Source organism: Strix uralensis, chromosome 8, assembly GCF_047716275.1.
Source record: "Strix uralensis isolate ZFMK-TIS-50842 chromosome 8, bStrUra1, whole genome shotgun sequence".
In the NCBI taxonomy this organism is placed as follows: domain Eukaryota; kingdom Metazoa; phylum Chordata; class Aves; order Strigiformes; family Strigidae; genus Strix; species Strix uralensis.
Window position 1 is genome coordinate 19,072,509 of NC_133979.1, and position 22,392 is coordinate 19,094,900.

Below are 22,392 nucleotides of genomic sequence, written 5' to 3' on the forward strand. Positions count from 1 at the left end.
GAGGCCGGCACTCACGAGTCGAGCTGGACGGAGAAAAGGCGGGAACCGGCTTCGGTGCTTCCTCAGGCCACCAAGGCCTGAGTTCCTTTCCGAGCAGTAAGTTACGGGCACTTCATTTGGGTGTTGGGAGCTGCTGTTTGCCATCTCGTAACCTCTCAGACCTGTGAGGCAAGGTTGGTTTCAGCTGCCGCCCGTCCCCGCTAAGGGGCAACCTTGGTTCCTCCTGAGGGCTGCGGGAAGGAGTCTGGGCCCCGCCGCGGCCCTGCCGAGGGCTTACCTGCTCGGTGCCCAGCCGCGAGGCACCGGGTCCTGCCAGCCGCCGGCGCTCCCGCTGCCTTCCAGGCAGCCCCGCGGGCCACGGGGGTTTCTAAAACGGGGAGAGGCCCGGTTACAACTTGTATTGGGAACCAGCTGGCACAGAGGTGTCGCGGAAACCAGCGCTCCCTCCCCCCGCCCCCCCGCGCGGCTCGCGGTGCCACCGCGCCCCAGGCGGGCGCCTCAGGGGCGTGCGGCCCGGCCCGCCCTCCTGGATGCCGCAGTGAGTGTCCCCAGCTGCACCACATGAGCCTTACTGCACTAGAAGCGCCTGCCAAGATACCAGGAATATTTTCAGAAGAATGAAAGGCAAACGTACATGAAAAAGAGCTAGCGCTCAGGCCTGCGGCATAGTGGGCTGCTCCAGGCTGGGCAGGAGGCCCAGGGCAGTCTTCCCAAAAGTATCTTAATGTAGAAGGTGCACAGTGACAAACGTGCCCCTTGAAAATAGGGCAAATGTTCCTTAGTCGTTTTAAGTGCTTTTAGGAATGTTTTTCTGAAGTCCTTTATTCATTATGGTCATTCATGGATGATCTTCAAGGTCTTTTCCAACCTAGACAATTCTGTGATTCTGTGATTATGTTGCTCTCCCTGTTATGCCTTGGAGATGTTAAGCCCTCTCAGATGCAGATTCTTTAAAGTCATTTAGGTATCTAACTGCCATCTTAAATTAGTTCAGTGGTAGTAGGCAACTGTATACATTTTGAAGAATTAGGTAGTGCCCTGGTTTTTAATCACATCTTTAATGGATCTGTGTGCCTTAAATATTTCACCTCTCTAACTGGCAGGTAATGTTTGTAATTTTTCTTTTTCCAAGCTTTTCAGAAGGTGGCACCAGAGATTTCACTGCAAAGCCATTAAACCCTTGGAAAAAATGACAGGAAGTGGTGGGCAGGAACAGTCAAGATGGATAACAACAGTTATTATGAGTACAGCTCTGCAGGTACAATACCACTTGTCAAGAGCAGCATCTCACTCACTAAGAAATGCTGAAAGAAGCATTTCCTATATTCTATATGTGGAAATATTTTATGCAGTGTCAATGAATATAGCTTTTTGAGGATAAAACAGTGATATTAGTCTGAAGTTGCTTCTACTATAGTACCAGTTCTTTATGTGTGTGTGTGGTTTTTCTCCTAGCTACTTCTGTATCTATTTAGTATTCTTGCCACCTGCTATTCTGAGTTACACTGCTTTAGGATTGTCCTCCTGACTCATCATTTTCACACTGCACTGATGCTGCTTTCAATTAGCACTATAAATAAATCCATCAGAAATGTTTTTCATTTTCTGAATTTCTCCCTAAACACTTTATTTTCTACTACCCACTATCAACATTGCTCAATAAGTGTGCAACTCAGTTTAAAACAGTGAGTCTTACAGATACTGATTTAGATTTAGATCTGTTAATATCAGAAGCCTGGACTGTGTTCCCCAGTAAAGTGAAAGGGTATGTCAAGGAGCTGGTAATTAGTTTCTGCAGCTGAGGCCAATTTCATGCCAGCTGGAGAGAATTTAGAGGCAGGAGGGCTTTGATTCATAAGCAAGGATATCTTATACTAGCTTGGCTGACAAGGTTATCACCCCATTTCTGCTGTGTAAATGGTGTTGAAGTAATTCCTCAGTCACCTCAGTTTAAAGCCTGTTCTTATTTGCTTGCTTGTCTTGAAATGACAGCCTGTAAACTGTTCCAGTCTGGGAACTGCTTCAAGAGCAACTTAATCCATAACATGGTAAGAGGTATCGAAGGGCAGTCATCTCATTGGCTATACCAGTATAACTCGCTCCTGTTAATAAGGGCCCCAGCTCTACTCAAAACTACTGCTGTTAGTAAGGACTCCCAGTGAGCAAAGATACGTAAATAGCTGAATACAAATCTAAGATGGTTTTTCTTTTACAAAGGTAGTGCTTTGTATCCGTTTTGGTTATGAGATTTCTCTCTTCCCTGTGCAGCTATCCTTTTCTTATAGCTGTTATCTGTATTTGTGCATTAAATAATTCACTGTCAGCAGTGGCTTTGAAGCAGAATTTTTCCAAAATTGTAGTTATACCTCATAAGCAGCTGTCATTGAATGTTCCCTTTCCAGACCAATCAAAAGCATAACATTTCTGGTTACTGTCTCCTTCAGGGTTCACTTGCTATCCTGACTTTATTTTGCACTCTTCCACTAAATCAGGACACTTCCCTATATAGGCAGGTTGGCTATGTTTTAAATGGGTACGTTAAAAAACGTGTTATTAGCTAGAAAAGATTCAATGATTTAATCTTTAAAATGTGTGTGTTTGAGCAGCTTCTGTAGAACATACTGCAGAAATGCTTTTTGCAGGCTGAAAATTACATCCAAACCCATTCCATTCTGTAGATGATTATGTTGCATAGTGCAATGTTCTAGTTTCCCTGAGTGGATTGCATTCTGTTAAAAAGCTTTAAAGAAAATCATGTTCCATACAGATTTTCTGAACTATCTTCCAGATGAAATGCTGACATCTGTGAAAATAATGCAGTCTAATTAACTGGAGTCATAGAAACACACTACTGTATGTTCCTCACTTCTGCAAATCCTCCTTTAGCACATCTTACAAAAATAGACTGTAAAATGTTTGAGCATCTTTATGTATTATGCAGGAGTTTCCTGAGGCAAACTGAGTGTATGCATACAAAATTGTCATTCAATGTTTGATAACTTCCAAGGCAAATATTTCAGAATCTCATTACCTGAAAAAGTTTAATTAACTTTTTACTATTTTTTATTGCAAGTGGAATAAAAAATATTTTTTAAACAATGAGGCCAAAGTTCTATCTGTAATGGTTCAGACAATGCTTTAAGAATATTTCTAATATGTTGGCTGAAAACATATTTTATAAATAACCTTTTAAAATTTATTTAGAATCATGAAATTTCTGCAATTCTACGGAGGCAGCAACACCGACTTCGATATTCAGATTCAGTGGAAATTGGATCCGTGATTTTTTCTCTTTCTGGTACGGTACTTTGAAGTTCATGCTTTTAAACTCATGAACTCTGATGAGGTACAAGGTCAGGCCCTGTTGTAGGCTACTGAACTGAATTAAAGCTGCCTTGTTGGAATGTCGTGCAGTAGTGGAAGGAGCTGTGCTGTGATTGCATGTAAATTGGAGGATGGAGCAGAGAACTTTGGGGATGAAACATTTTCATTGTTTTTTACTTTTTTGGGGCGTATTGTAGAACAGCTACATTAGATTTGGTGGTTATCAGTTGAATGGTTCAGTAAATTCTTGTTATAACTGAGCAAACACGTTGAGTGCCACTAACATGTAAGACAGCCATCAAGATCTTTAGTATTCATGGCTGTAAACACAAGAGACTCTTGGCTTTCATCTTCCAGGTTGAATTTGCAGACCTGGTGGTAGCAGAGGAGTTAGGGAAAGGATTTTTTGGGCAGGTTTGATTACAAAATCACTGAAACTACAAACATGAAATATCTATCCTTCCTTTTTTAGAGCAGAAGATGCTCTAGACAGGTAGGCAAGACCCTTTATCTGAAGTTTTCCTGAACTATAAGGACTAACAAGGCACACATTGGCCTAGTCTTTTGCATCCTCGATTGTTAAGCCTTCTAAACTTCAGCCGCCTTAACTTTCCCTTTCAGAATAACTTAGTTGGCAGGTTTATAATTTCATTTCTCATGGTAGACAGTTTAGCTAACTTTTAAGATGTTACAGGTGTGTTTATGTCATTTAGAAACAGGACTTGTGGAGCTCTTCAGTCAGTCTTTGTATTTGCCCTGAATTCATTCCATTATAGCAATTGCTTATTCCTGAAGCGTGTGCTTTCAAAGGCATTCAGATGTCTGTACTTTGAGTGGATTGAACAGTTGGGGTTTTTTTGATGTTATGGTAGAAAATGTCTGAGTTATTTGTAGTTTTATCTTAAAATTACTAATCATTGCTGGCTAAATCTCATGATTGCATTTCACTGTCAAGATATATAAATTCATTCCTGTGTTTTGTTCCATCACCTTTTAAACTAATGGTTGAATAAGAATTCTGCTGCCTGGTTTTTGGTGAGAACTTAATCACATTACTGCCATGGCATGTACATTTACATCCGTTTCTTCAATAGGTATTGCATTTTTACTGTCAGACACTCAAGACTTGCTTATGACAGGAGAAGAACAGTTTTCTGAAAGAATTCAGAAGTTCATAAACATTCATCGGAACAGTTTTTTGGTTTTGTCAGCTGCTCTTCATGGACCAGAAGAATGGAATGTCATGTTTAGGATTCAGAGAAGGTATGATTTCATCATCAAACCAAAGTTTTTATTGCTAGGAAGAAATGAAGTAGCAGTCCTAGATTCAGGAACATTTTTTTAGGAATTATTTTCAGGAATATGAATTTTATTTTGCTAATGCATGGGAAAATTATTTAAAGCATATGTTTATTAATGGCAAATGAAAAGAATACGAAGTGAATCAGTCTGACCTGTCATAGGTAACAAAACAAGACATTCCTCAAAACATAGCAAATAACATCCCATGAACTGGAAAATTAGGCAATATTATTAGCTCTGTCAGCATCTTTTCATAGTCACTTCCAAAACAGAACAGGCAAATTTCCTTCATGAGAAAAGGCTTGTTATAAAGCACAGATTGTTCACCAGCTTTTAAAATCTGTTTTCCTGGAACAGTGTCTATTATACAGAGCTAGAACAACTGAAATAATGTTATTTTACACCAAAAGTGTAATACTGGACATTAAAACTGGTGGGTTTTGAACTCTTATCTGTGATTTCTAATGAAGCCTGAAAATCTGCATGCTTCAGTACATACCTGCTGACAACAGTGATCAGATTGCACTCCGTACTTGTAGCCAGAACTATTTTCTGGAAGGTACAGTCGTCCTAACTGCAGTTGGTTTTCCCTCTTGGTGTCAAAGAAGTGACTATTCTAATGGAGTCTTTGATCTTTACATCCTTGAAACCAGCAGCAGTTTCGTTAAATCCTGGGCACGCTGCCAAATGCTGATGAGTAGCAGAGTGTATGGGATGAAATGTAGGGAATCTATTATCCATTTGTAAAAATTCCATAAATTTTCATGAGAGGTTTTAAAAGCTCTGCAACCATTCAGCAAGAACATGTTATTCAGCTGATGGCAGTGCTAATTCTTAATCTACTTTGTGGTTATGTACAACAGCTTTTGTGCATATGTTGATGACTAACAAATGTGATGTTTTGAAACTGTATTCCATTTAGCAAGTCAGTAGTTTTATTAAAATAAAAATAATAGTTTTGCCATTGCAGGCCATACCAAATTGATGTTGACAAGGCACAGTTATATTTTAGATGCATGTGCTTTTTTACTACCTGACAGCTTGGAGTTCTGCTGTTTTATGTAAATCACTGAGCTTTTGCATTGGTGGGGTTGAAACTTGTGCCATATTCTCTCAAACAAGTCATCTGTTGGATTTGTTAAGAAACAAAGTCCCCAGGTATTTTCAGGCCTTCCTGTATTACTGTTTCTTTCTGCTCTTCTATGGTTTTGTTACAACTGGGGAAGGATTTCTTTCTTTATAAACAACGTTATAGAATTGTTGTTCAACACTTTATGTAGGGTTGGGTGTATCATGGAGGAAGCAGAAGAAAAGCCATCTTTATCATCCCAGCTCAAATAAGCATTCCACTAATATCCACAGTAAATCTGTACGTTAATTTTTAAACACCTTGGAGCAAAGATCAGCCCTGTGTTCTAATGGCCATTGATCAAATTAATAAATACAAACTAAATTTAGACCTGCTGTAGTTTGGAAGCAAAACTAGTGATAGAAATGGATTTTTGTGAATCTAGGTAAGTAACATGTAATTGTTCCTTTGTTGCACTTCATTCATTCATGCTTTGCTTAGCCCACTGCTAGTATTAGCAAAATTGCATCTGTTTATTTCCTTAATCCCTAAATGCAAATCGAACCACAGTTTCTGCATCAGGTTTTAGCAAAACTCAACAGGAGCCTGAGTACCTACTCTTAGGGAAGAACGCTGCCTAGAACATTTATTTTTGCTAAGAAAGAAGAGCAGGCAACCAAGTTCAGATCAGGTATCTAACCAGCACGGGTCTTACTGTGAATGAGTCCAAGTCATCAAACAGACCGAGGGGAAGAACAGGTGGTAGTCACCCAGGGAGGCCACAGGGGAGTATACAATGGAGCAGCTGGGCACTTTGTTTGGATTAAATTTTTGATTATTTAAAATCCCTCATTGTCTGTTGTTAAGTCCCTATCACATTGTAGCTCTACAACAAAAAATGGAGCAATGCTAACTTTGTTGTCATTGTTACAACACACTTAAAATAACAAGTCTTAAGGAGAGGCTCTGTGCTTGCCTAAGCTTTAATCTGTCTTCCATGACTGCACTGAATGATAACTGATGCGAGTATTTTAAATCTTCAGATTACATTCTCAAGAATGAATGCACATCAATAATACTATTTATAGAAAGAGAATTAATTTTAGGTTAAATTATTTGAATGAACAAGTCTTTGCATGAAATTCTTAGCAGAATTATCCTATTATCTTAACTGCATCTGACGTACAGATTGCTATATTTAGATAGAACACTACAAAGATTTAGTTCAAATTCTAAAGTATTTTTAACACAGTGTTTTTAGATATTTCCTGTGTTCTTTCAAAGCCTTAAAACCCCCAAACATTTTTTTACTGGCACTGAGAATGGACAGTCTTCAACAGTATAGCAGAAGAGGGTTTAGTTCTCTCTGAACATACACATGCTTAAGTGTTGACTGATTGTCAGAGAGCCCTAGAAAAAGAAATGAGCCCTTCCAAATCCCACCTGAACACGTGGTACAGAAATGGGACAGATGGCTATACAAACAGCATAAACACTCCAGTTGCTGTTAAAGATAAAAGCAATCATCTCTGTATGTGTGTTGAAGGCACAGTAAGAAGTTGTTTACATCATGTGAGAATGCTTTTTGAGTTGTATGGCATAACAAATGAAATGTGCATTCTAAAAGTAACCTTAACCTTAATTTATTTTGATATGCAGATTCCTGGGCAGTAATTTACGTATAATACCAGTTCATAATACTGCTGAAACCGTTAAGTTAATGCTAACTATAGCTAAGGTAAGTCTGGTTGCATATACTTAAAAATATTCATTCTTCAGAGCGTAAGGGGTAGGGTAGGGTAGAGGGTAAGCCAAGAACTATAAAATATTTATTTTTCCATAATGGAACTTTTTGGGTCATATTGACCACAGTGCATGTCATATATTGAGGTAGGACTGTTACTCTGATGCTTTGAACTACAGTTAAAGGTAACTTTAAAAGCTATGAAGAGAGATTAGATATTTAAAAGCTAATTCGGCTGATTTACCACTGTTAAATTAGGATGTCTTGTCTTCATTTACTAGTGCAGAACCAGCACAGAATCTAAATATGTAATGACAAAGTAAAAATGCCAATCTGAAAACTTCAGTCACTTGTGGATTTTTAATGATGCACATACTAGTATATTATTTCTGCAGCTTAATGAGTGTAATTTATCTGTGTATCTGCAACATATCCTGTATGCATCAACACATTATTAATTAAATCTATTTACTGAGCCTCTTTAAAGAACATTTTTCCATTAAAATTCTAACTTAGATACTAACTATAACAGTACTAGCATCTCATGTACCAAAAATAAAAAGAGCAAGTTGAATGACATGTTAGGAGTCAAATACGAATTTACATTTTATCCTTTCCTGAAGCAAGCATCTCAAAATAATTACCATTAACCTATTTGCAGTATTCATCATTTTAAAAGTGTGTAAGCTACATCTCACTTATATGGCAAAAGTTGTTAAATACTTATTACAATGCTGAACGTTGTACTTAAATTTTTTATGGAATCTACTGATGTCTGGCCCAGTCTCTTAACACAGCATTAACCTAAAAGCTTTTAAGATTACTGCTGATCCTATAAACTTGAATTTGCTTTTCTACTTGTTCAGAATGTTTACACCAAACTTGAGCAGGAGAGCCCCCTAAGAAGTGATGCTAGTGTACACAAGTCTGTTGGTTGCCATTACGTTATTTCTTACTGATGCAGTACAAAGCCAGTTTAATGAGCTCATCTTTTGCCAGAGAATCCCTAACTGGTATAGAGCCTACGAGATGAACTTTTTTTGCCCCAGGTTAACAGACCTGGCTAAGGGAGCAATACCATCCAACTAATCCCAAGCTACCAGACCCAACTCCTGTTGAAATACAATCCAGATATTCAGATGCCATGCTGACAGGACTGGTTATTTTACGACTGGTCTTGCACCTAAAGGGATACATCAGATCACCTCTGTGTACATCATTCCTGAATATCTACTTCAGAGAACATGATTCAGATTTTACTGCTGAATCATTTCACATTTGTACTATTTGAAAAATAAGATGTTGAATATTCTGTTACTTAAGAGTTACTGTGTCCTACTCACAATATTGTTCTTTCCTCTAAGATAACTTCCAAGCCACGAGCAGATGATATTCGTTACAAAATGGCAGTGACAAAAGCCCAAATAATAGAAAACAGTCCAGTTTGGAAGATGCTTCAGGAGTACCAGTTGCATTGTAATTAATTTAGTATTTGGGGTTTTTATTCATAAATAGCAGCTACATTTTAAACAAAATATAGAATGTTCTTAAATATATAGTTACATTTCAAAAGACTATATACAGCTTATGCATTTGGAATGAAAATTTATATTAAATAACTATACAGTGAAAAATAACATATATTATACCAAATCTGCATTCTAAGAAAAAAAGTGGTTAAACTGCACTACAGAAAAGCCATCCTTATTTTTAACTTGATTCTGAACTTATGAGCTCATCTGTGTATAATAATTTCCCAAAGGAAAACTTTATCCTTAAAGATAAGGATGATAAACAATTCCAAAATACAGGTTTCCCATGCATAAACAGGTCCATGTATGAAATCTTATACAGTGTGTTTTTAAAACACGAGTGTTATCTGTTGTGTTACTAAGCCTTGACATCTTATTTGGCTCAAAGTTGATGTGTTTTTCTTTAAACCTGGTTTCCTTTGCCATACTGTTTCTACTGTTATTTATCTATAGCTTACAGTCCTGTTTGTAAATACAGAAGCTTGTTTGTCAACATTAAAAAGGGTTAATAAAAATACCTTGTGCTTAAACAGTGATTTTTAATTAATGGTTTTCCAGTCACTTTATAAAAATCTTTGTAATTCACAACACCAGTCAGCAACTATCATCTAACAAATTTTGAAAATTAACAGAAAAATAAATGCACAACCATACCTCCTTGCCACAGCGTAAGAACAAAAAAACCCCCCTTGTTTTTAGTTTCTAAACTTAAGAAAAAGCATCAAATTCAGAAGAGAAGTACTTTTGTAAATACGACATCTCTGAATTGCATAGAACAATAGCAAAAGAAAATAAGAACAACAACAAGACTTATGAAGAGCAGCATTTGCAATTCTAGAGGCCACTCTAAATCACTCTTCTTTAAAGATTGGTAGCCTCCTTTTCAGCTAAAGTCTCATAGTCAAAATGATCTGGTAAGAAGTATGTTATTTCAAATACTTCAGCTGACCTAACTGTTTTCATCCATTACAGCTTTTATTTTCACTTCAATGAGTTCTTCTACTCGAGCTAGAACACTTTCTATTAAATCAAATGTGAAGAGAGCCGAGTGTAAAACCTGAAATGACAAGAGATTAACTTTTATTAGAAAAATTTTATTTTCTTTACCCACTGTACAGATACATTTGTCTCCAGATTGAAACTAAATTTCAATACTTCTGAATAACTTCGAAGGAAATGCAAACTCACCTGAAGCTGCATTTCAGTAGTCATGGCAGGCATCTTTTCCCCACTAACAGTTACAGAACAAACTGTGTTAGAACTGTGTGCCTCTGTAGAGAAAAAAAAAACAACCAGAGATCAGGCTGCCAATTCCCGTAACTTTTAGAATGAAAAGAATATTTAATATAGTAGCATTTCTAGACAGTAATTGTTAAAAACCACAAACCTAGGGATTGACCAAACACAAGACAGAAGGTGCTGAACATTAAGAGGAAGACAGTTTGGGCTGGATGCTATCTACACGTTCTGTAAAACATATGACTACATTACTGAACAGGTAATATCTGCAACACAAGCCAATTTTATGAGGCTAAAATGCTCCTTTTAAAAGGAAAAAAAAAAAAATCTGGTCATTTTTAATATTTCCGCATCCAGAGAGATAGTAAAGAGGTTCTTTAGCTTGACTTAAATGAATCCAGACATGAAATACTTATTTTATTAAGAAAAGCCTGCAGGCTTCTCTGTTTCAAGCAGCTTACTTGCAGCACACAAAACTACAAGGACAAGTCTGAAAACTGAGGGGAAAACCTCTCACATTCAAACCACATATTTGAAATTCAACGTAATGCTTACAGAGATTATACATTGGGGAAAAAGACTAAATCATTTACTGTTACGAGTTAAATGTTCTCTCCTGAACTCAGATCTCTTTATGCTTTGTCAAAGGCTAGAGAAATGTAAGAGGACTTAAAGAAAAAGCTTCCTGATTCATTTTAAAGATATCCACAGGTTGCCTTCAGAAAAATTCCCTTTCTCTGCCTCATACTTATACAGTTTACAGCCACAGAAGAGGATATGACTAGGGGCAAAGCGCTGTACCGATGTTTTTGGTAGCAGAAGCAAGTTCCTTGGGCTCTTAATTATACTGGAGACCACAAAGGAACAGAGGATCTGACATACAAAGGGATCGCCTGAAGCAGCTACAGCTCTTATGCCCTGTGGAATGTGTCTACTTAACAAAGAGCAGAATCTGATTCTGTGTGTCAGATTAAAAATAAAAAATAAAAAATTCAGAATGTAGTCCTTCAGGCTTTAAGAGAGCACCTATTTGCTGTGTGAATTATTTCTTCTCTTGTTAGCCTCCCCACACCTAGCATGAAACCTAAGGGCTATATATTCAGAGAGCCTTAGATGCTCCTGTCTAACCTTAAAATCAAAAGTATAAATGCAGAACAAGCTTTGCAGGTCTTCATGTGACACTTCTATCAGGTTGCATAAGGTTTACAAATGTGACAAGAGATAAACAAGTTCAGATTTTTCTGACCAGTTATGAAAATTATTAATATAAAATATAGCAAATACTGAACTATTATTTGAAATCTGGAATAGTGTCAAAAGTTAAATAAAACATGATGTATACAGCACTCACCAATTCTTTGCTTCCAAAGTTTCTAAATATGAACAAAGCTAAGAAAAAAAGAAAACAACTCACCTCTTCTGTTTTCTTTCTTATTCTTTATTTCTGCTTCATAGTGTGCTTTTGACATATTGAGTCCTACATGCAGTGGTTTTAAAAAATTTTGCTCAATCTTGGCAAGTGTGGTCCATACACCAGTCTATTCAAACAGAACAGAGAAGGTCAAAAATTAGGTTTAATGAAGCATTGCAATGCTGGGTTTTTGAGCAGAAGTTTTTGGACTAGTCTTTATAACATACACTTCTATGCTGGGAGGAAAAAAGAATTTATACTTATGCATTTAACCATGAATAGCATCATGATGGATATTTAAGCTCCTCTCCCTCTCTCTCACATTATTTGTTGAAAATTGGAGGATGAAGCAGTCAAAAAAGATAAAAGGGTGGGGGGCAAACTTATGATAACTACAGCAATGGAAACGCACATTTTCAACTTGTAAGCAAAGCTGAAATGATCTTGATATGTTGGAGGGGGGTACTAGCCACTTTCTCAGGCTAGAATCTCTACAGTCAGTGAACAGCAGTTGTAGGTTCCTCTAAGATAATTCAGCAGCAAAATGGCAAACATTTAAATTCATGTTCCTGAATTAACACTGTATTGCAATGCCAAATGAAAGCTCTGATAAACGTCACGCTCCTCAAATATATAAGGGTCTTGCCTATATCATGTTCAGTTTAAAAAACCATTGTAGGAATGTTACTGGATATGCTACTACCCCATCCTTAGGCACAGTAGCCGACGTGACCATGAACTTGTCCCCAGTTTGGCATGGGTGAAATAAGTTTACAATAACGGCACTCAGGAACAAGAGATAGAAGGAAGAGATGCTCAAAAACAAGGCTGTTCAAGGTTACACAGCACAAGAGGAAAACTTCTGTGCCTTGGTGCCTTATAAGCCTGTAGTTACAAAACTGCTGTAGAAGGAAACAAATACAAAGCAGTCTTTGTGTCTTTAGATATAGGAGCTATTTATACAATTCCCTTCTTCAGGCAGTATCCTCAAAGGGCAGAGTAAGGATGATAAAAATAAGAACTTCAACGTTAAATGGTATTGTTGATTACAGTGGAAAATTCACCAAATTTTAATGTTCAATGACACAAAGTTAACTGGTCATATAAGAAAAGCAGTAATTATTTCCACCAGAATGGGGCTAAAAATGAAGAAACAACGTTCCAGAAAAATACTGATTTTTAAACTTGATTAATGAAAGTGCTCGTTACACAGCAATCAAAACATCTGAACTGACATAAAAGGAGGCATTTTCTTTCCGCCCCACTTGCACTATATGAAGGGACCCAGGGAGGAAGTCAAGAACTGGCAGGGCTTAAATGTAAGGGAAAACTTCAGAAGAGGTGATGCTATTTTCTTCTCAAACTGTTGGGACATTCTTTACGCCAGGTACTAGACAGCATTGTTATAGTAATTGTGTGCTACTATATAAATATTTTTAATAATACTAAAAGAGGAATTCTCTTTTCTTACAAAGCTATGGATTTACATGAAACTGGTCCATAATGAGCATTTAAATAGTAATCAGTCCTTAAATCTGAGAAACAGATATAGTCTATCAATACTAACTAATTACATAAATAGTAATGCACCAACTGAGAGCTACTTTTGCTATTCATCTTCATTATAGTTTTGGTAATCACCGTAACCTGCATTATTCTACTTAGACTAATAACATCACTCGGCACTTATAGAACTTGTATTCATAGATCTCAAAGTGCTCTAAAAATAGATCTGAATTTTTTCTGTATTTTAGAAAACAGAAAATGATGTGATGAAATCCATTACTCCAAATCATAAAGTCAGTCAAGAAACTGGGGGAGAACAACAAAACCCCTTAGGATACTTATCTGCTGGTTAGAATACTCATCTGACCATGACATTGTTTATTCAAGTCAAGAAAGGGGTTTTTTTGTTACTTCAGCAGATGGATCTTACAGACAAGAATTTGTTTGATGCCAGTACCTACAGAAGCTTTTAACATGTACCTGTCATGCACCTGCACAGTTACTGTAAATATAGAATACTGTTTTGCACAGCTAAAAACTATTTAAATACTGTTATTAAATATTTTCTGAGAAATCTTAATACTAACAATTTTAGCACATTGCACAAGAAGTATTTTGCCCAAAGATGAATAAAATGGATCTCTTGAACTGCAAAGGTTTGTATTATTAGTATAGAGAAAGCACTCAGAGGCTTGAGGGATACTAGTGAATAAATAAGCAGGAGTAACAAGTGTTTTCTTCTCATCAGAATACTTGATAAGAGATGTGATTTTATGGTGACATACTCTAAAATTATGGACACAGACCACAGTTCATCAGGCAGAGTAAAAGGATTAGCTTGTTTACAGTAACAGTTAAGTATGAATGCAGTCAAATTTCATCAGAATAAAGTAACACCACGTATCTCTTAACATAGTTAATAAAAGCATTACTTCTGGATTACTGACCATTGCAAAGAAAAATGCAAAAACCATGCTTTTGAATCAAGGGTAAGTGTTCACATGAATCCAACTCTCAGCCCTCAGCTAATCAATCATTTTCAAATCAGTTAGTACTTACTTGATTATCACTTTCAGAATCCTTAATGATTAAGTATCTCAGTAGATTTAGTGACGCCATAATCCTGTGAATTAAAAGTGTACTAGTTATCATTTAAAGCGCAGATTTATATTAGTAATTTAAATTGTCCATTAGCCAGACATCCTAAATATATCCATGTGTACAAAACACAACCACTCATCTGTTGAGCAGTACAGCTTAGTCTAGAGCACCAGTGTGCAGTAGCGCCCACGTTACAACAGTTGACACTCTGCAATCAAAATTAAAACTGTCAGCAGATTGGGAGAAGGCTAGTGATTGTGAGGGGAAGAGTCCTCTGAAAAGACAGAACCTTGTTACAGGATTTGTAATATGCATCACTGGTGATCTGAAGTCGATTTGAACCTAGTGTGACAGTCATCTTTATTACTGTATTGAATGTTTACTTTGGAGTGCTTTTAAAAATATGCTTTTTGCTTTTGTTTTACCGTACTTTTTAGCAGAAACTATTTACTGCTTTTTCCAGAGAAACAGTACAATTACAGATCATACATCTGTTTTTTTAAGTAGTTATGTGTCTGTCTGGACACTATCACCCTACTGATTTACAACCCCAACCTCTATTCATCACATGGGAAAATACTTGTCCTATACACAAGATTTTCAGAGACATTTCAGTTATTTTTATATTACTGAATGCAAGCATTCGCTGTTCAGGTGGCTCTGTATTTCCACTCATGAGGTACTGGATTCCCAGCAGCAGTCTCTGAAACAGCCTCCAAAAGGCTGTGTGCTATAAGTTGTATCTGATAATTCTTATTGCCCTATATCGTGTAAAACAACATACCACATTTCTTTTGTTCCTCTAATTGCTTCTGCAGAAAGCTGACAAAGCATACTTTCCTGAAGAAATAACGTTTTACCAATTAGTTCTGTAACTTGACATCTGAGGCCTTATATTCCCAGGGAATGGAGGAGGAATTCCTTTTTTAGTGCTAAAATCAATGTAATAGCATTGGAACATTCTTCTATGCAGAAGTTGAAAGGATGGTTGAAATAAGTGATCGTTTCTGTTTCCAGTTCCAAAAATTTTAAATACATAGAGGTTGTCACCTCATTAGTTACATGACAGCATACCTCCCATTGTGGTAAGGTAGTTTGATGTCTTTTTAAATGATTAAAAAAGGAGAAAAGCCTCTAACTGCAATTACAACTCACCTATCTGAGTTTTGCAGAAGATCTGTCTCAGCACCTTCTGGAAGCAAAAGCACTAAATCTAGAAGGGAGATCAGGTGATGTCCTGTAAACCAAATGTTGTCACATGCCTTCTGGAAAAACAATATAAAAAGTTTAGCTGAGTGCAAAGTTTAAATCTTAAAAGTATCTTAAATCTTAAAAAACTTAACAATAATTTTGGGAAAACAGAAAAAGGAAAAAAAAAAAATCAAACACTAGAAGCAGTATTTTGTAATTACTAGATGTGATTGAAGTATACAGACTAGACTTCCTCCCTACTTTGTCTCCCCATGCCAAACTGTTCTTTTCAATTTCTTCAGAATAGATTTTCCACCTCTTCAGCATACCACCATCAATACAGTTATTATTTGCTTACATAAACTTAGAAAAATTTAGTAAGCACTTTTTTTTTTTTATATTGAGGTATGGAACAATTGGCTATCTGCCAGACTCTATTAATTTCATAATAGTAGTGTCACAATGTGGGTTGGCTTTTTTTTGAAAGATTATCAGGAGTTTTTAAGGTTTTTTTGCATATTTCTAAACCCAGAAATGGACTGGAAGGAAAACTGAGATTAGACAAGAACGGTGACTGTCTGTTAAGTCAGATCAGACGAGGGACCTGGAAAGACTAAGACTAGCTGGGCACAAAAATTAAGATGAAATAAATGGATAGCAACTAGAAATTGTTATCATTCCATCTATAGCAGAATGCTTTGCAACAAACCTAGAACATTTAAATTCATGTGATAAAATTTTAAATTATTTGTCTTTTTGACAGTCAGGGATCTCTACATGGAAGAAATGTATTAAGAGAATTCTGAAGCTGCATAGTCAAAAAATTCATTAGTAAGGAAATTTCAGAATATACTTTTACCTATTCAATATTAGTGTAAGCCCCTTTTGGAATGGTTTTCATATTATCATCTTCTTCACCCCTGCTGATTCAATATACAGGGCAGACGATGATCTAATAAATAGTAATTCACTGCTTTCTAACATAATTGTGCTAGCATAAAATATGCATAAATTTACTATCTTGTCCTATTTGACAAAAGGCAGTATTCTTGAGAATTAAATTTGGTTTGGAAAAGGCCCTAAGCAGTGGTGAAAAAAAACAAATGGGGGGTAAAAGAGAAAGAAAAAAAAAGTTAAAAATTTATTTTTAATTAATTTTTCCAACTTCGTGGTATAAATGATTATAAAATATGAGATTTAAATTGCTTTGATCTAGCTCAACCCTTTTGGATTAATTTAATGTTTGTGAAGCACTCGTAATATAATGCTGACTGTCAGCATAAAAACCAAGAAAAAAATTAATAATTCTGTCTGGACTGTAGCATTTGAATTATATTCAAGAAATGAGGAACTGTGAGGATAAAGCAAAATACTGAGTAGTTCCTGTTTAAGAAAGAAGCATGTATTTTCAAGCACAGAAAAAGTAATAACTTCGAAAAATACAGTAAGATTGTGCAATTAAAAAATACTATTGTAAAATTATAATGTAAAAATACATACACAGAAAAAATCCAAATCAGCATTTTTAATTATGTAATTTCCCAATCTTAGGTTTCTTTTCAAAGTGGATTTTTTTAACGCATCACTCAAAGCTTAAGCTGTACCCATTTTCTCAACATAATACTGATAGAATTTTGAGATGGCAACTTGTTTTTTAGTGGTAATAGCCTCACCGTTAACGATAAGTGAATCTGATCTTTTATATTTTTAATAATGTATCCTTCCACACCAGCATGGTTGCTTGTCTTCAGTAAACACCTTCAAACAAACAAAAAGATATTATCTCTTCAAAGCTCCTATATAATTAGCTCAGAACTTAGATGACATGGCTTTATTCACTAAGTGGGAGTTTTACCACAGAAAAACAAGATGACTATGTAACCTTTAAACACTAGCTTACATAAGACAACTGATTTTGTGTGAGATAGTTGAAAGTCATTATTTATCCAAAAATTAACATAGTAAAATCAATGTGGTTTACCAGATAGAAGTTCTGTCAGAAATCATTGTATCTATGCAATTAAGCTTCAATAAGGCTGATATTACACAATTACTGTAGAAACTTGAATGCATACCTGAATAATGTGTATTTTCCCTCTGCATCAAACTTGTCTATGAACAACTGCAAAATATTTAAACTCTTTTTTCTCTAAAGAAAAAAAAGATGTTATCAGATTAATTCTAATCAAATAAATTCAGCATTTAACTGATTCTGTAGGTCACATTACATACCAGATGCTCTATGGGACAAAGGGTCATAACTTTCACCAAATCCTGCAGATGGACAAAGAAAACATAATTTCTAATTACATTACACCACACTGACTAAAATCTACTCAAGACATTAAAAACACAAAACAAACCAAAACCCCACTGCCCACAGAACCATGCCTATGAGAAAATTCTCATCAGAGAAATTCACATTAGCTTCAGTGATTGAAATCCCAGGGCTGATACATAAGAATACTATTCTTGTAATGTTGGGTCCAAATAAGAATGTAGTCAAGCAGCATATTTGGAAGGTAGAGGCAAAAACAAGCAAGCACCATCTTTCAGATAAGATCAGTGCCCACCTGCTTCAGTGGCCTGTACATACACTACATATATTTTAATTGTCACTGGAACTTCATGCCGTAGCAGGTAAAAAAGACAATCAATTCTGTATAGCAAGACACTGAAGGTTTCAATTTAACGACACAAGTGTATAAAGGTTCAGTAGCATGTCCTCTCTCAAACACCTAGAAGACAGCTAGATATTATTTATAATGAAACTTTAAAGACTTCTGTACATTGCTGCTTATTACCTGAGGTACGTTAATAAAATCTCTGAATTCTAAATACTGATGGAGAAGGCTATTATCTTCCATTCTCAATAAACAGCTCTCAAACAGATCCTGCAGGAAGAACAAAAAAAAAGCTGCCAACATTTTGAACATATGTAAGACATTAATCTATATGCCTAACATTTCATGGCTAAAACTGCCTTCACTATAAATGCTCATTCAGATATCCTAAGTTCCTAGGAGCTTAAGTGACAATGGCAATTTAAGCATTTATGCATGTGTATAAAGTTCAATAAATATAAGTGTTTGTACGACTAAGGAATACCTAAATCAAGCCTCAAAATATTTCTGAAACTATTATCTGAACTATCATTTGTACCTTTCTTAGAAAGGGAAACTGAAGTTTTACCATTAAATTGGAAAAATTAAACTTTCTAACATTGAAAATTTGATTAAAGAAAAACTTACAAGTCCTTTAGATAACATAGATTCTTCTGTTCTAGAAAACAAAGGAAACATTATCAAATTTAAGTCATTAATTAAAGAGACACTGTTGATATTTCAGAATACTAGAACAGAGATCAAAAAGATCTTGTCCCTCAACAATTTCCATTGTATTTTCTAAATATAATATCTTCATTAATCCTGTCAAAGATTTTTAGAATAAACTGGCTGATGAAAAGTTGAAAATTAGATTCCTTTCTTCAGGGTCAAAAATGACATTTTTTGCCCTCAATATTTATAAATGCTCAAAAGCAGCATCTCATATCTCACAGGTATCAAAACACTGATTAACAAGGAAAATGAAACTTTTCCCAGATGACTCCATTTGCATAGTTCTGCAAGCCTACGAAAAACACAGCAGATCCTAAACCGGAAGTTTTGATCAGGAAGTTTTGTTTAAATTTTACCAGGAAATGGTAAGCAGTCATAATGAGACACTTCCCTTCTATAGCAGTGCTAGAAACTATTTGGTCAACATTGCTGCTTACAGAAGGCGAAATAATCACAATATATAGAAAAGTCTGGTTTCCTTCAGAAAGCCTAACCTTTAATCAGATTGCGTATCATCTCAGAATACATTCAAATAAATTTTGAATTTAGATAGTCTTCTCTAGTAGCAAACTAATTGTTACAGAAGTACAAATATACACTCTAATTATTCAGCATATGTTTAAAAGACCTTAATTTTGCATTTTGAGAATAAAGTTTCTAAAAATTGTATCACAATACAAGCTGAAAACAATAAATAAATAAATGTTTTAGAGAACTTTTAATAATTCTTAGTAAAAGAAGCCATCTTCTTGTGGAACTTGCCATTTTAACTCTCAGGTTTAAAAACCTCCTCTGAACTTATCTGGTATATTTGAAATTTGATTCTATGAATTACTATAAAAGACCACACCCACTATCTCCAACTCCAAATACCATAAATCCTACCTTTTCAGTAGCACTTCAATATGCATCATATTGCATTGCAGAAGGTATGACGGGCTAAAAGTGAAAAATTAGGTTTACATTAAACTGCATAAGCCATATACATTTGCACAGAGTTAATTTATTTCACAGGATTAGTCTTTTTTGGAAAATTTATAAAAATATAGAATTAAAAATTTTTAAATAGACACAAAATAGTAAATTGCTGTTAGTAGCTCTTACATGGAAACTGTCTATAAATATTCAGTTGAAAATTTAATACACGTTAATTTTCAGCATGTGACTAATCCTACCAGTTTCTTTAAAAGGACAGCTCATCTAAAATTTAACCATAATAATCTGCAGGACTGGAGTATGTTCTTACGTATATAATATAAACTACATAAAATATAAATGCATAAAGGTTCACATAAAACAAATACTAGTGAAATACACAGTTTTCATTCATAACTATTCACAAATAAAAAGTTTTCTTCTGCTCAGAAAGAATCTTCAAAGTATGGACTTAGGATAAGTGAGGAAGAATAGTTCTTACCTAAATACCATTGGAAAGCAGTCAATACCAAAATGCTGAACAAACATCAGATATGACAGACATGCCAAAGAATCTGCAGAATTCTTTCGCTCTATGTCCGCAAACTCCTGATTCTCCCAGTGTGGACTTTTGCCCTTACGATGTAAAAACACTAATGGTATCAATTCTCTTATATCCCACAAAATGTTCTAAAAAAGAAAGATAGATTGCCTTTAAAAGACCTGTATACCAATTAAGTTTTGAAGCTTTAACTGTATTTACAGTAAATTCTCTTACATAGCATAAGTATAAATTAATACATACATTTTGTGAGTATTTATGATATATACACATACACAAAAAAGACCCTGCAGGAAAAATAACTACTGTTAGAAGAATGTTACTAAGATAGCAAAGTCAAGCACTCAAAAGCTAGCAAAAGACAAAATAAAGTCACCCTGCAAAACCCTAGTTTGGCTCTCTTGTAGACAATGCTATGGATGATGATCACATTATGCCATACAACCTCTGTGTTTTTCAGATCACAGAATACACTCAGTATTTTGTTTTCTGCTCACTAATCAATATGCAACACAATGTTTATCTGCTAAAGGCAAGCCCTGCTTTAAAGTTAGAAACATTGTGTATGGCCTTTCCTTCCAGTGGTGCGCAACACAATGACACCCAAGTACTTCACAAATACTAGTGTGGTTCCCCTCCCCGCCCCCCATTCATGTGGATTAGGAGGGAGTGAAACTCCTATTGTACATTTTATGAAGAAACAGCGAGATTGAGGTTAACTCACTATTCTGGGGTTGTCCAAACTGAACATCCAGGATCTCACATTTTGGAAAATTGGGATTATGCAAGATGTCATGTAGTCAAAGCATGACTTTACTGACCTTAGCTGCAGCTCTCATTACCCAATTCCACAAACAGCAGAAGTGAATTTCTTGAGAAAATGAAGAAAAGGTAATTCATAATTAGCATAAAAAACATGGTTTCAGACTGCCCAACAGGAGAGGTAGGATAAAAAGTCAGTTTTTCAGAGTACACTTCAACTATCTTAACCGTAAAATCATCTTCTGGTAATCCCTGCCTCCTTCACTGCACACCCTGACAGTCCTGCAATAAAGGAAGTACAGGTCTCAGAGACAAGATTCTCTTTCATTGCACAACCACCAATTGATCCAGACAGCAGGTCCATCCTATGCTGAGACATGCTGTGGAAAAAAATGGATGTGATCATGATAGAAAGCCTAATTGTTGTTGAAAAACAACCAAAAGTTTTGCTAACTGCTTAGTGTGCTTCACTTTACAATCTTAACATTTGGATATTGAATTCCGTGTGCAAAAATGCTTAGATTTTTAAACACAAATTGAAGAAACAGAGTTGCATCACATGGCAACATTCAGACTTACTCTGCGTGCATGCACGTTTGCACATATATATTGATGTGTGCTTTCCTCATGCCAGCTGGCTCCAAGTCTTCCTTTTGAAAACTCATCAAGTCTTCGTGTGCCATTCCCTGCCCCAAAATGACACCCTGACCCAGTCTCTCTGCTCTTCTAGGACTAACTACTCCACTATATCATAGAAAAAGCCATCTAACTCCCTAGTTCATAGTTCACAGTCATTTCAGCCATCTTCCTCTGGCAGCTGGATCTCCTCAGACCCTCAGCCAGCTTCACCCCCACTCTGTCTTCTCTGTAACTTCCGTTTCCCTCTTACAATTGCCCTCCAGGCATTCTTTGACTTCTGTCTTTCTGTATTTGACTGGTGAATTTTTCTCCTCTAACCAGGGATAACAAGGTAGAACGAAGTCCAAAGCTCAAACTTCACTATTCTTTCATACTGTCAACATTAACACGAGAAACAAATGTATCCACAGTTAAGAAAACAACTTACAGAAAAATATTATCATGGCCAGTTATCAAAACCAGAATTGTATTTTTGTTAGCAGTAAATATGAATAACCAGTTAATAGTCATTTAATGATCAGTTCTCCTATACTTCTAAAAAGGTCAGTTTGTTTTATAAGTGTTGAAGACACTAGCTACAATCTTGATACAAATGAGCTGTTACTGTCTATTCAATGTAACTCAATTAGCAGCCCATTGGCTATCCTGAGGGAAGGCTCCATTTAGTTTCAAAAATATTTTCCACTCTTATACTTCATTACAAGATTTACCAGCCTGCTTCTGAATAAACTGTTATAAAATAATCCAGCACCTGGCT

At 35.8% G+C, this 22,392-nt stretch overlaps 2 protein-coding genes across 6 annotated transcripts in view; one reads left to right on the forward strand and one right to left on the reverse strand.

Moving 5' to 3' along the window:
• Nucleotides 1-8,938, forward strand: C8H1orf146 (chromosome 8 C1orf146 homolog). The gene is made up of 6 exons (XM_074876501.1): nucleotides 1-96; nucleotides 1,133-1,258; nucleotides 3,205-3,298; nucleotides 4,419-4,587; nucleotides 7,355-7,433; nucleotides 8,804-8,938. The coding sequence occupies exons 2-6, from the start codon at nucleotides 1,190-1,192 to the stop codon at nucleotides 8,921-8,923; spliced, it is 531 nt and encodes a 176-aa protein (XP_074732602.1). The 5' UTR covers nucleotides 1-96; nucleotides 1,133-1,189; the 3' UTR covers nucleotides 8,924-8,938.
• The window catches only part of GLMN (glomulin, FKBP associated protein), a 21,676-nt gene continuing 8,203 nt past the window's right edge, over nucleotides 8,920-22,392 (reverse strand). For 4 of the 5 annotated variants that reach the window (XM_074876495.1, XM_074876496.1, XM_074876494.1 and 1 more), the window contains 12 exons: nucleotides 20,175-20,362; nucleotides 19,643-19,696; nucleotides 18,671-18,701; nucleotides 18,224-18,313; nucleotides 17,652-17,693; nucleotides 17,495-17,568; nucleotides 17,093-17,177; nucleotides 15,384-15,493; nucleotides 14,187-14,250; nucleotides 11,625-11,748; nucleotides 10,160-10,242; nucleotides 8,920-10,028 (listed from right to left, as the gene is read on the reverse strand). In XM_074876495.1, coding sequence (XP_074732596.1) covers nucleotides 9,921-10,028; nucleotides 10,160-10,242; nucleotides 11,625-11,748; nucleotides 14,187-14,250; nucleotides 15,384-15,493; nucleotides 17,093-17,177; nucleotides 17,495-17,568; nucleotides 17,652-17,693; nucleotides 18,224-18,313; nucleotides 18,671-18,701; nucleotides 19,643-19,696; nucleotides 20,175-20,362 — 1,053 coding nt within the window. In that variant the 3' untranslated portion in view covers nucleotides 8,920-9,920. The remainder of the gene's footprint in view (nucleotides 10,029-10,159; nucleotides 10,243-11,624; nucleotides 11,749-14,186; nucleotides 14,251-15,383; nucleotides 15,494-17,092; nucleotides 17,178-17,494; nucleotides 17,569-17,651; nucleotides 17,694-18,223; nucleotides 18,314-18,670; nucleotides 18,702-19,642; nucleotides 19,697-20,174; nucleotides 20,363-22,392) is intronic. The other variant, XM_074876497.1, reaches the window with a different exon arrangement.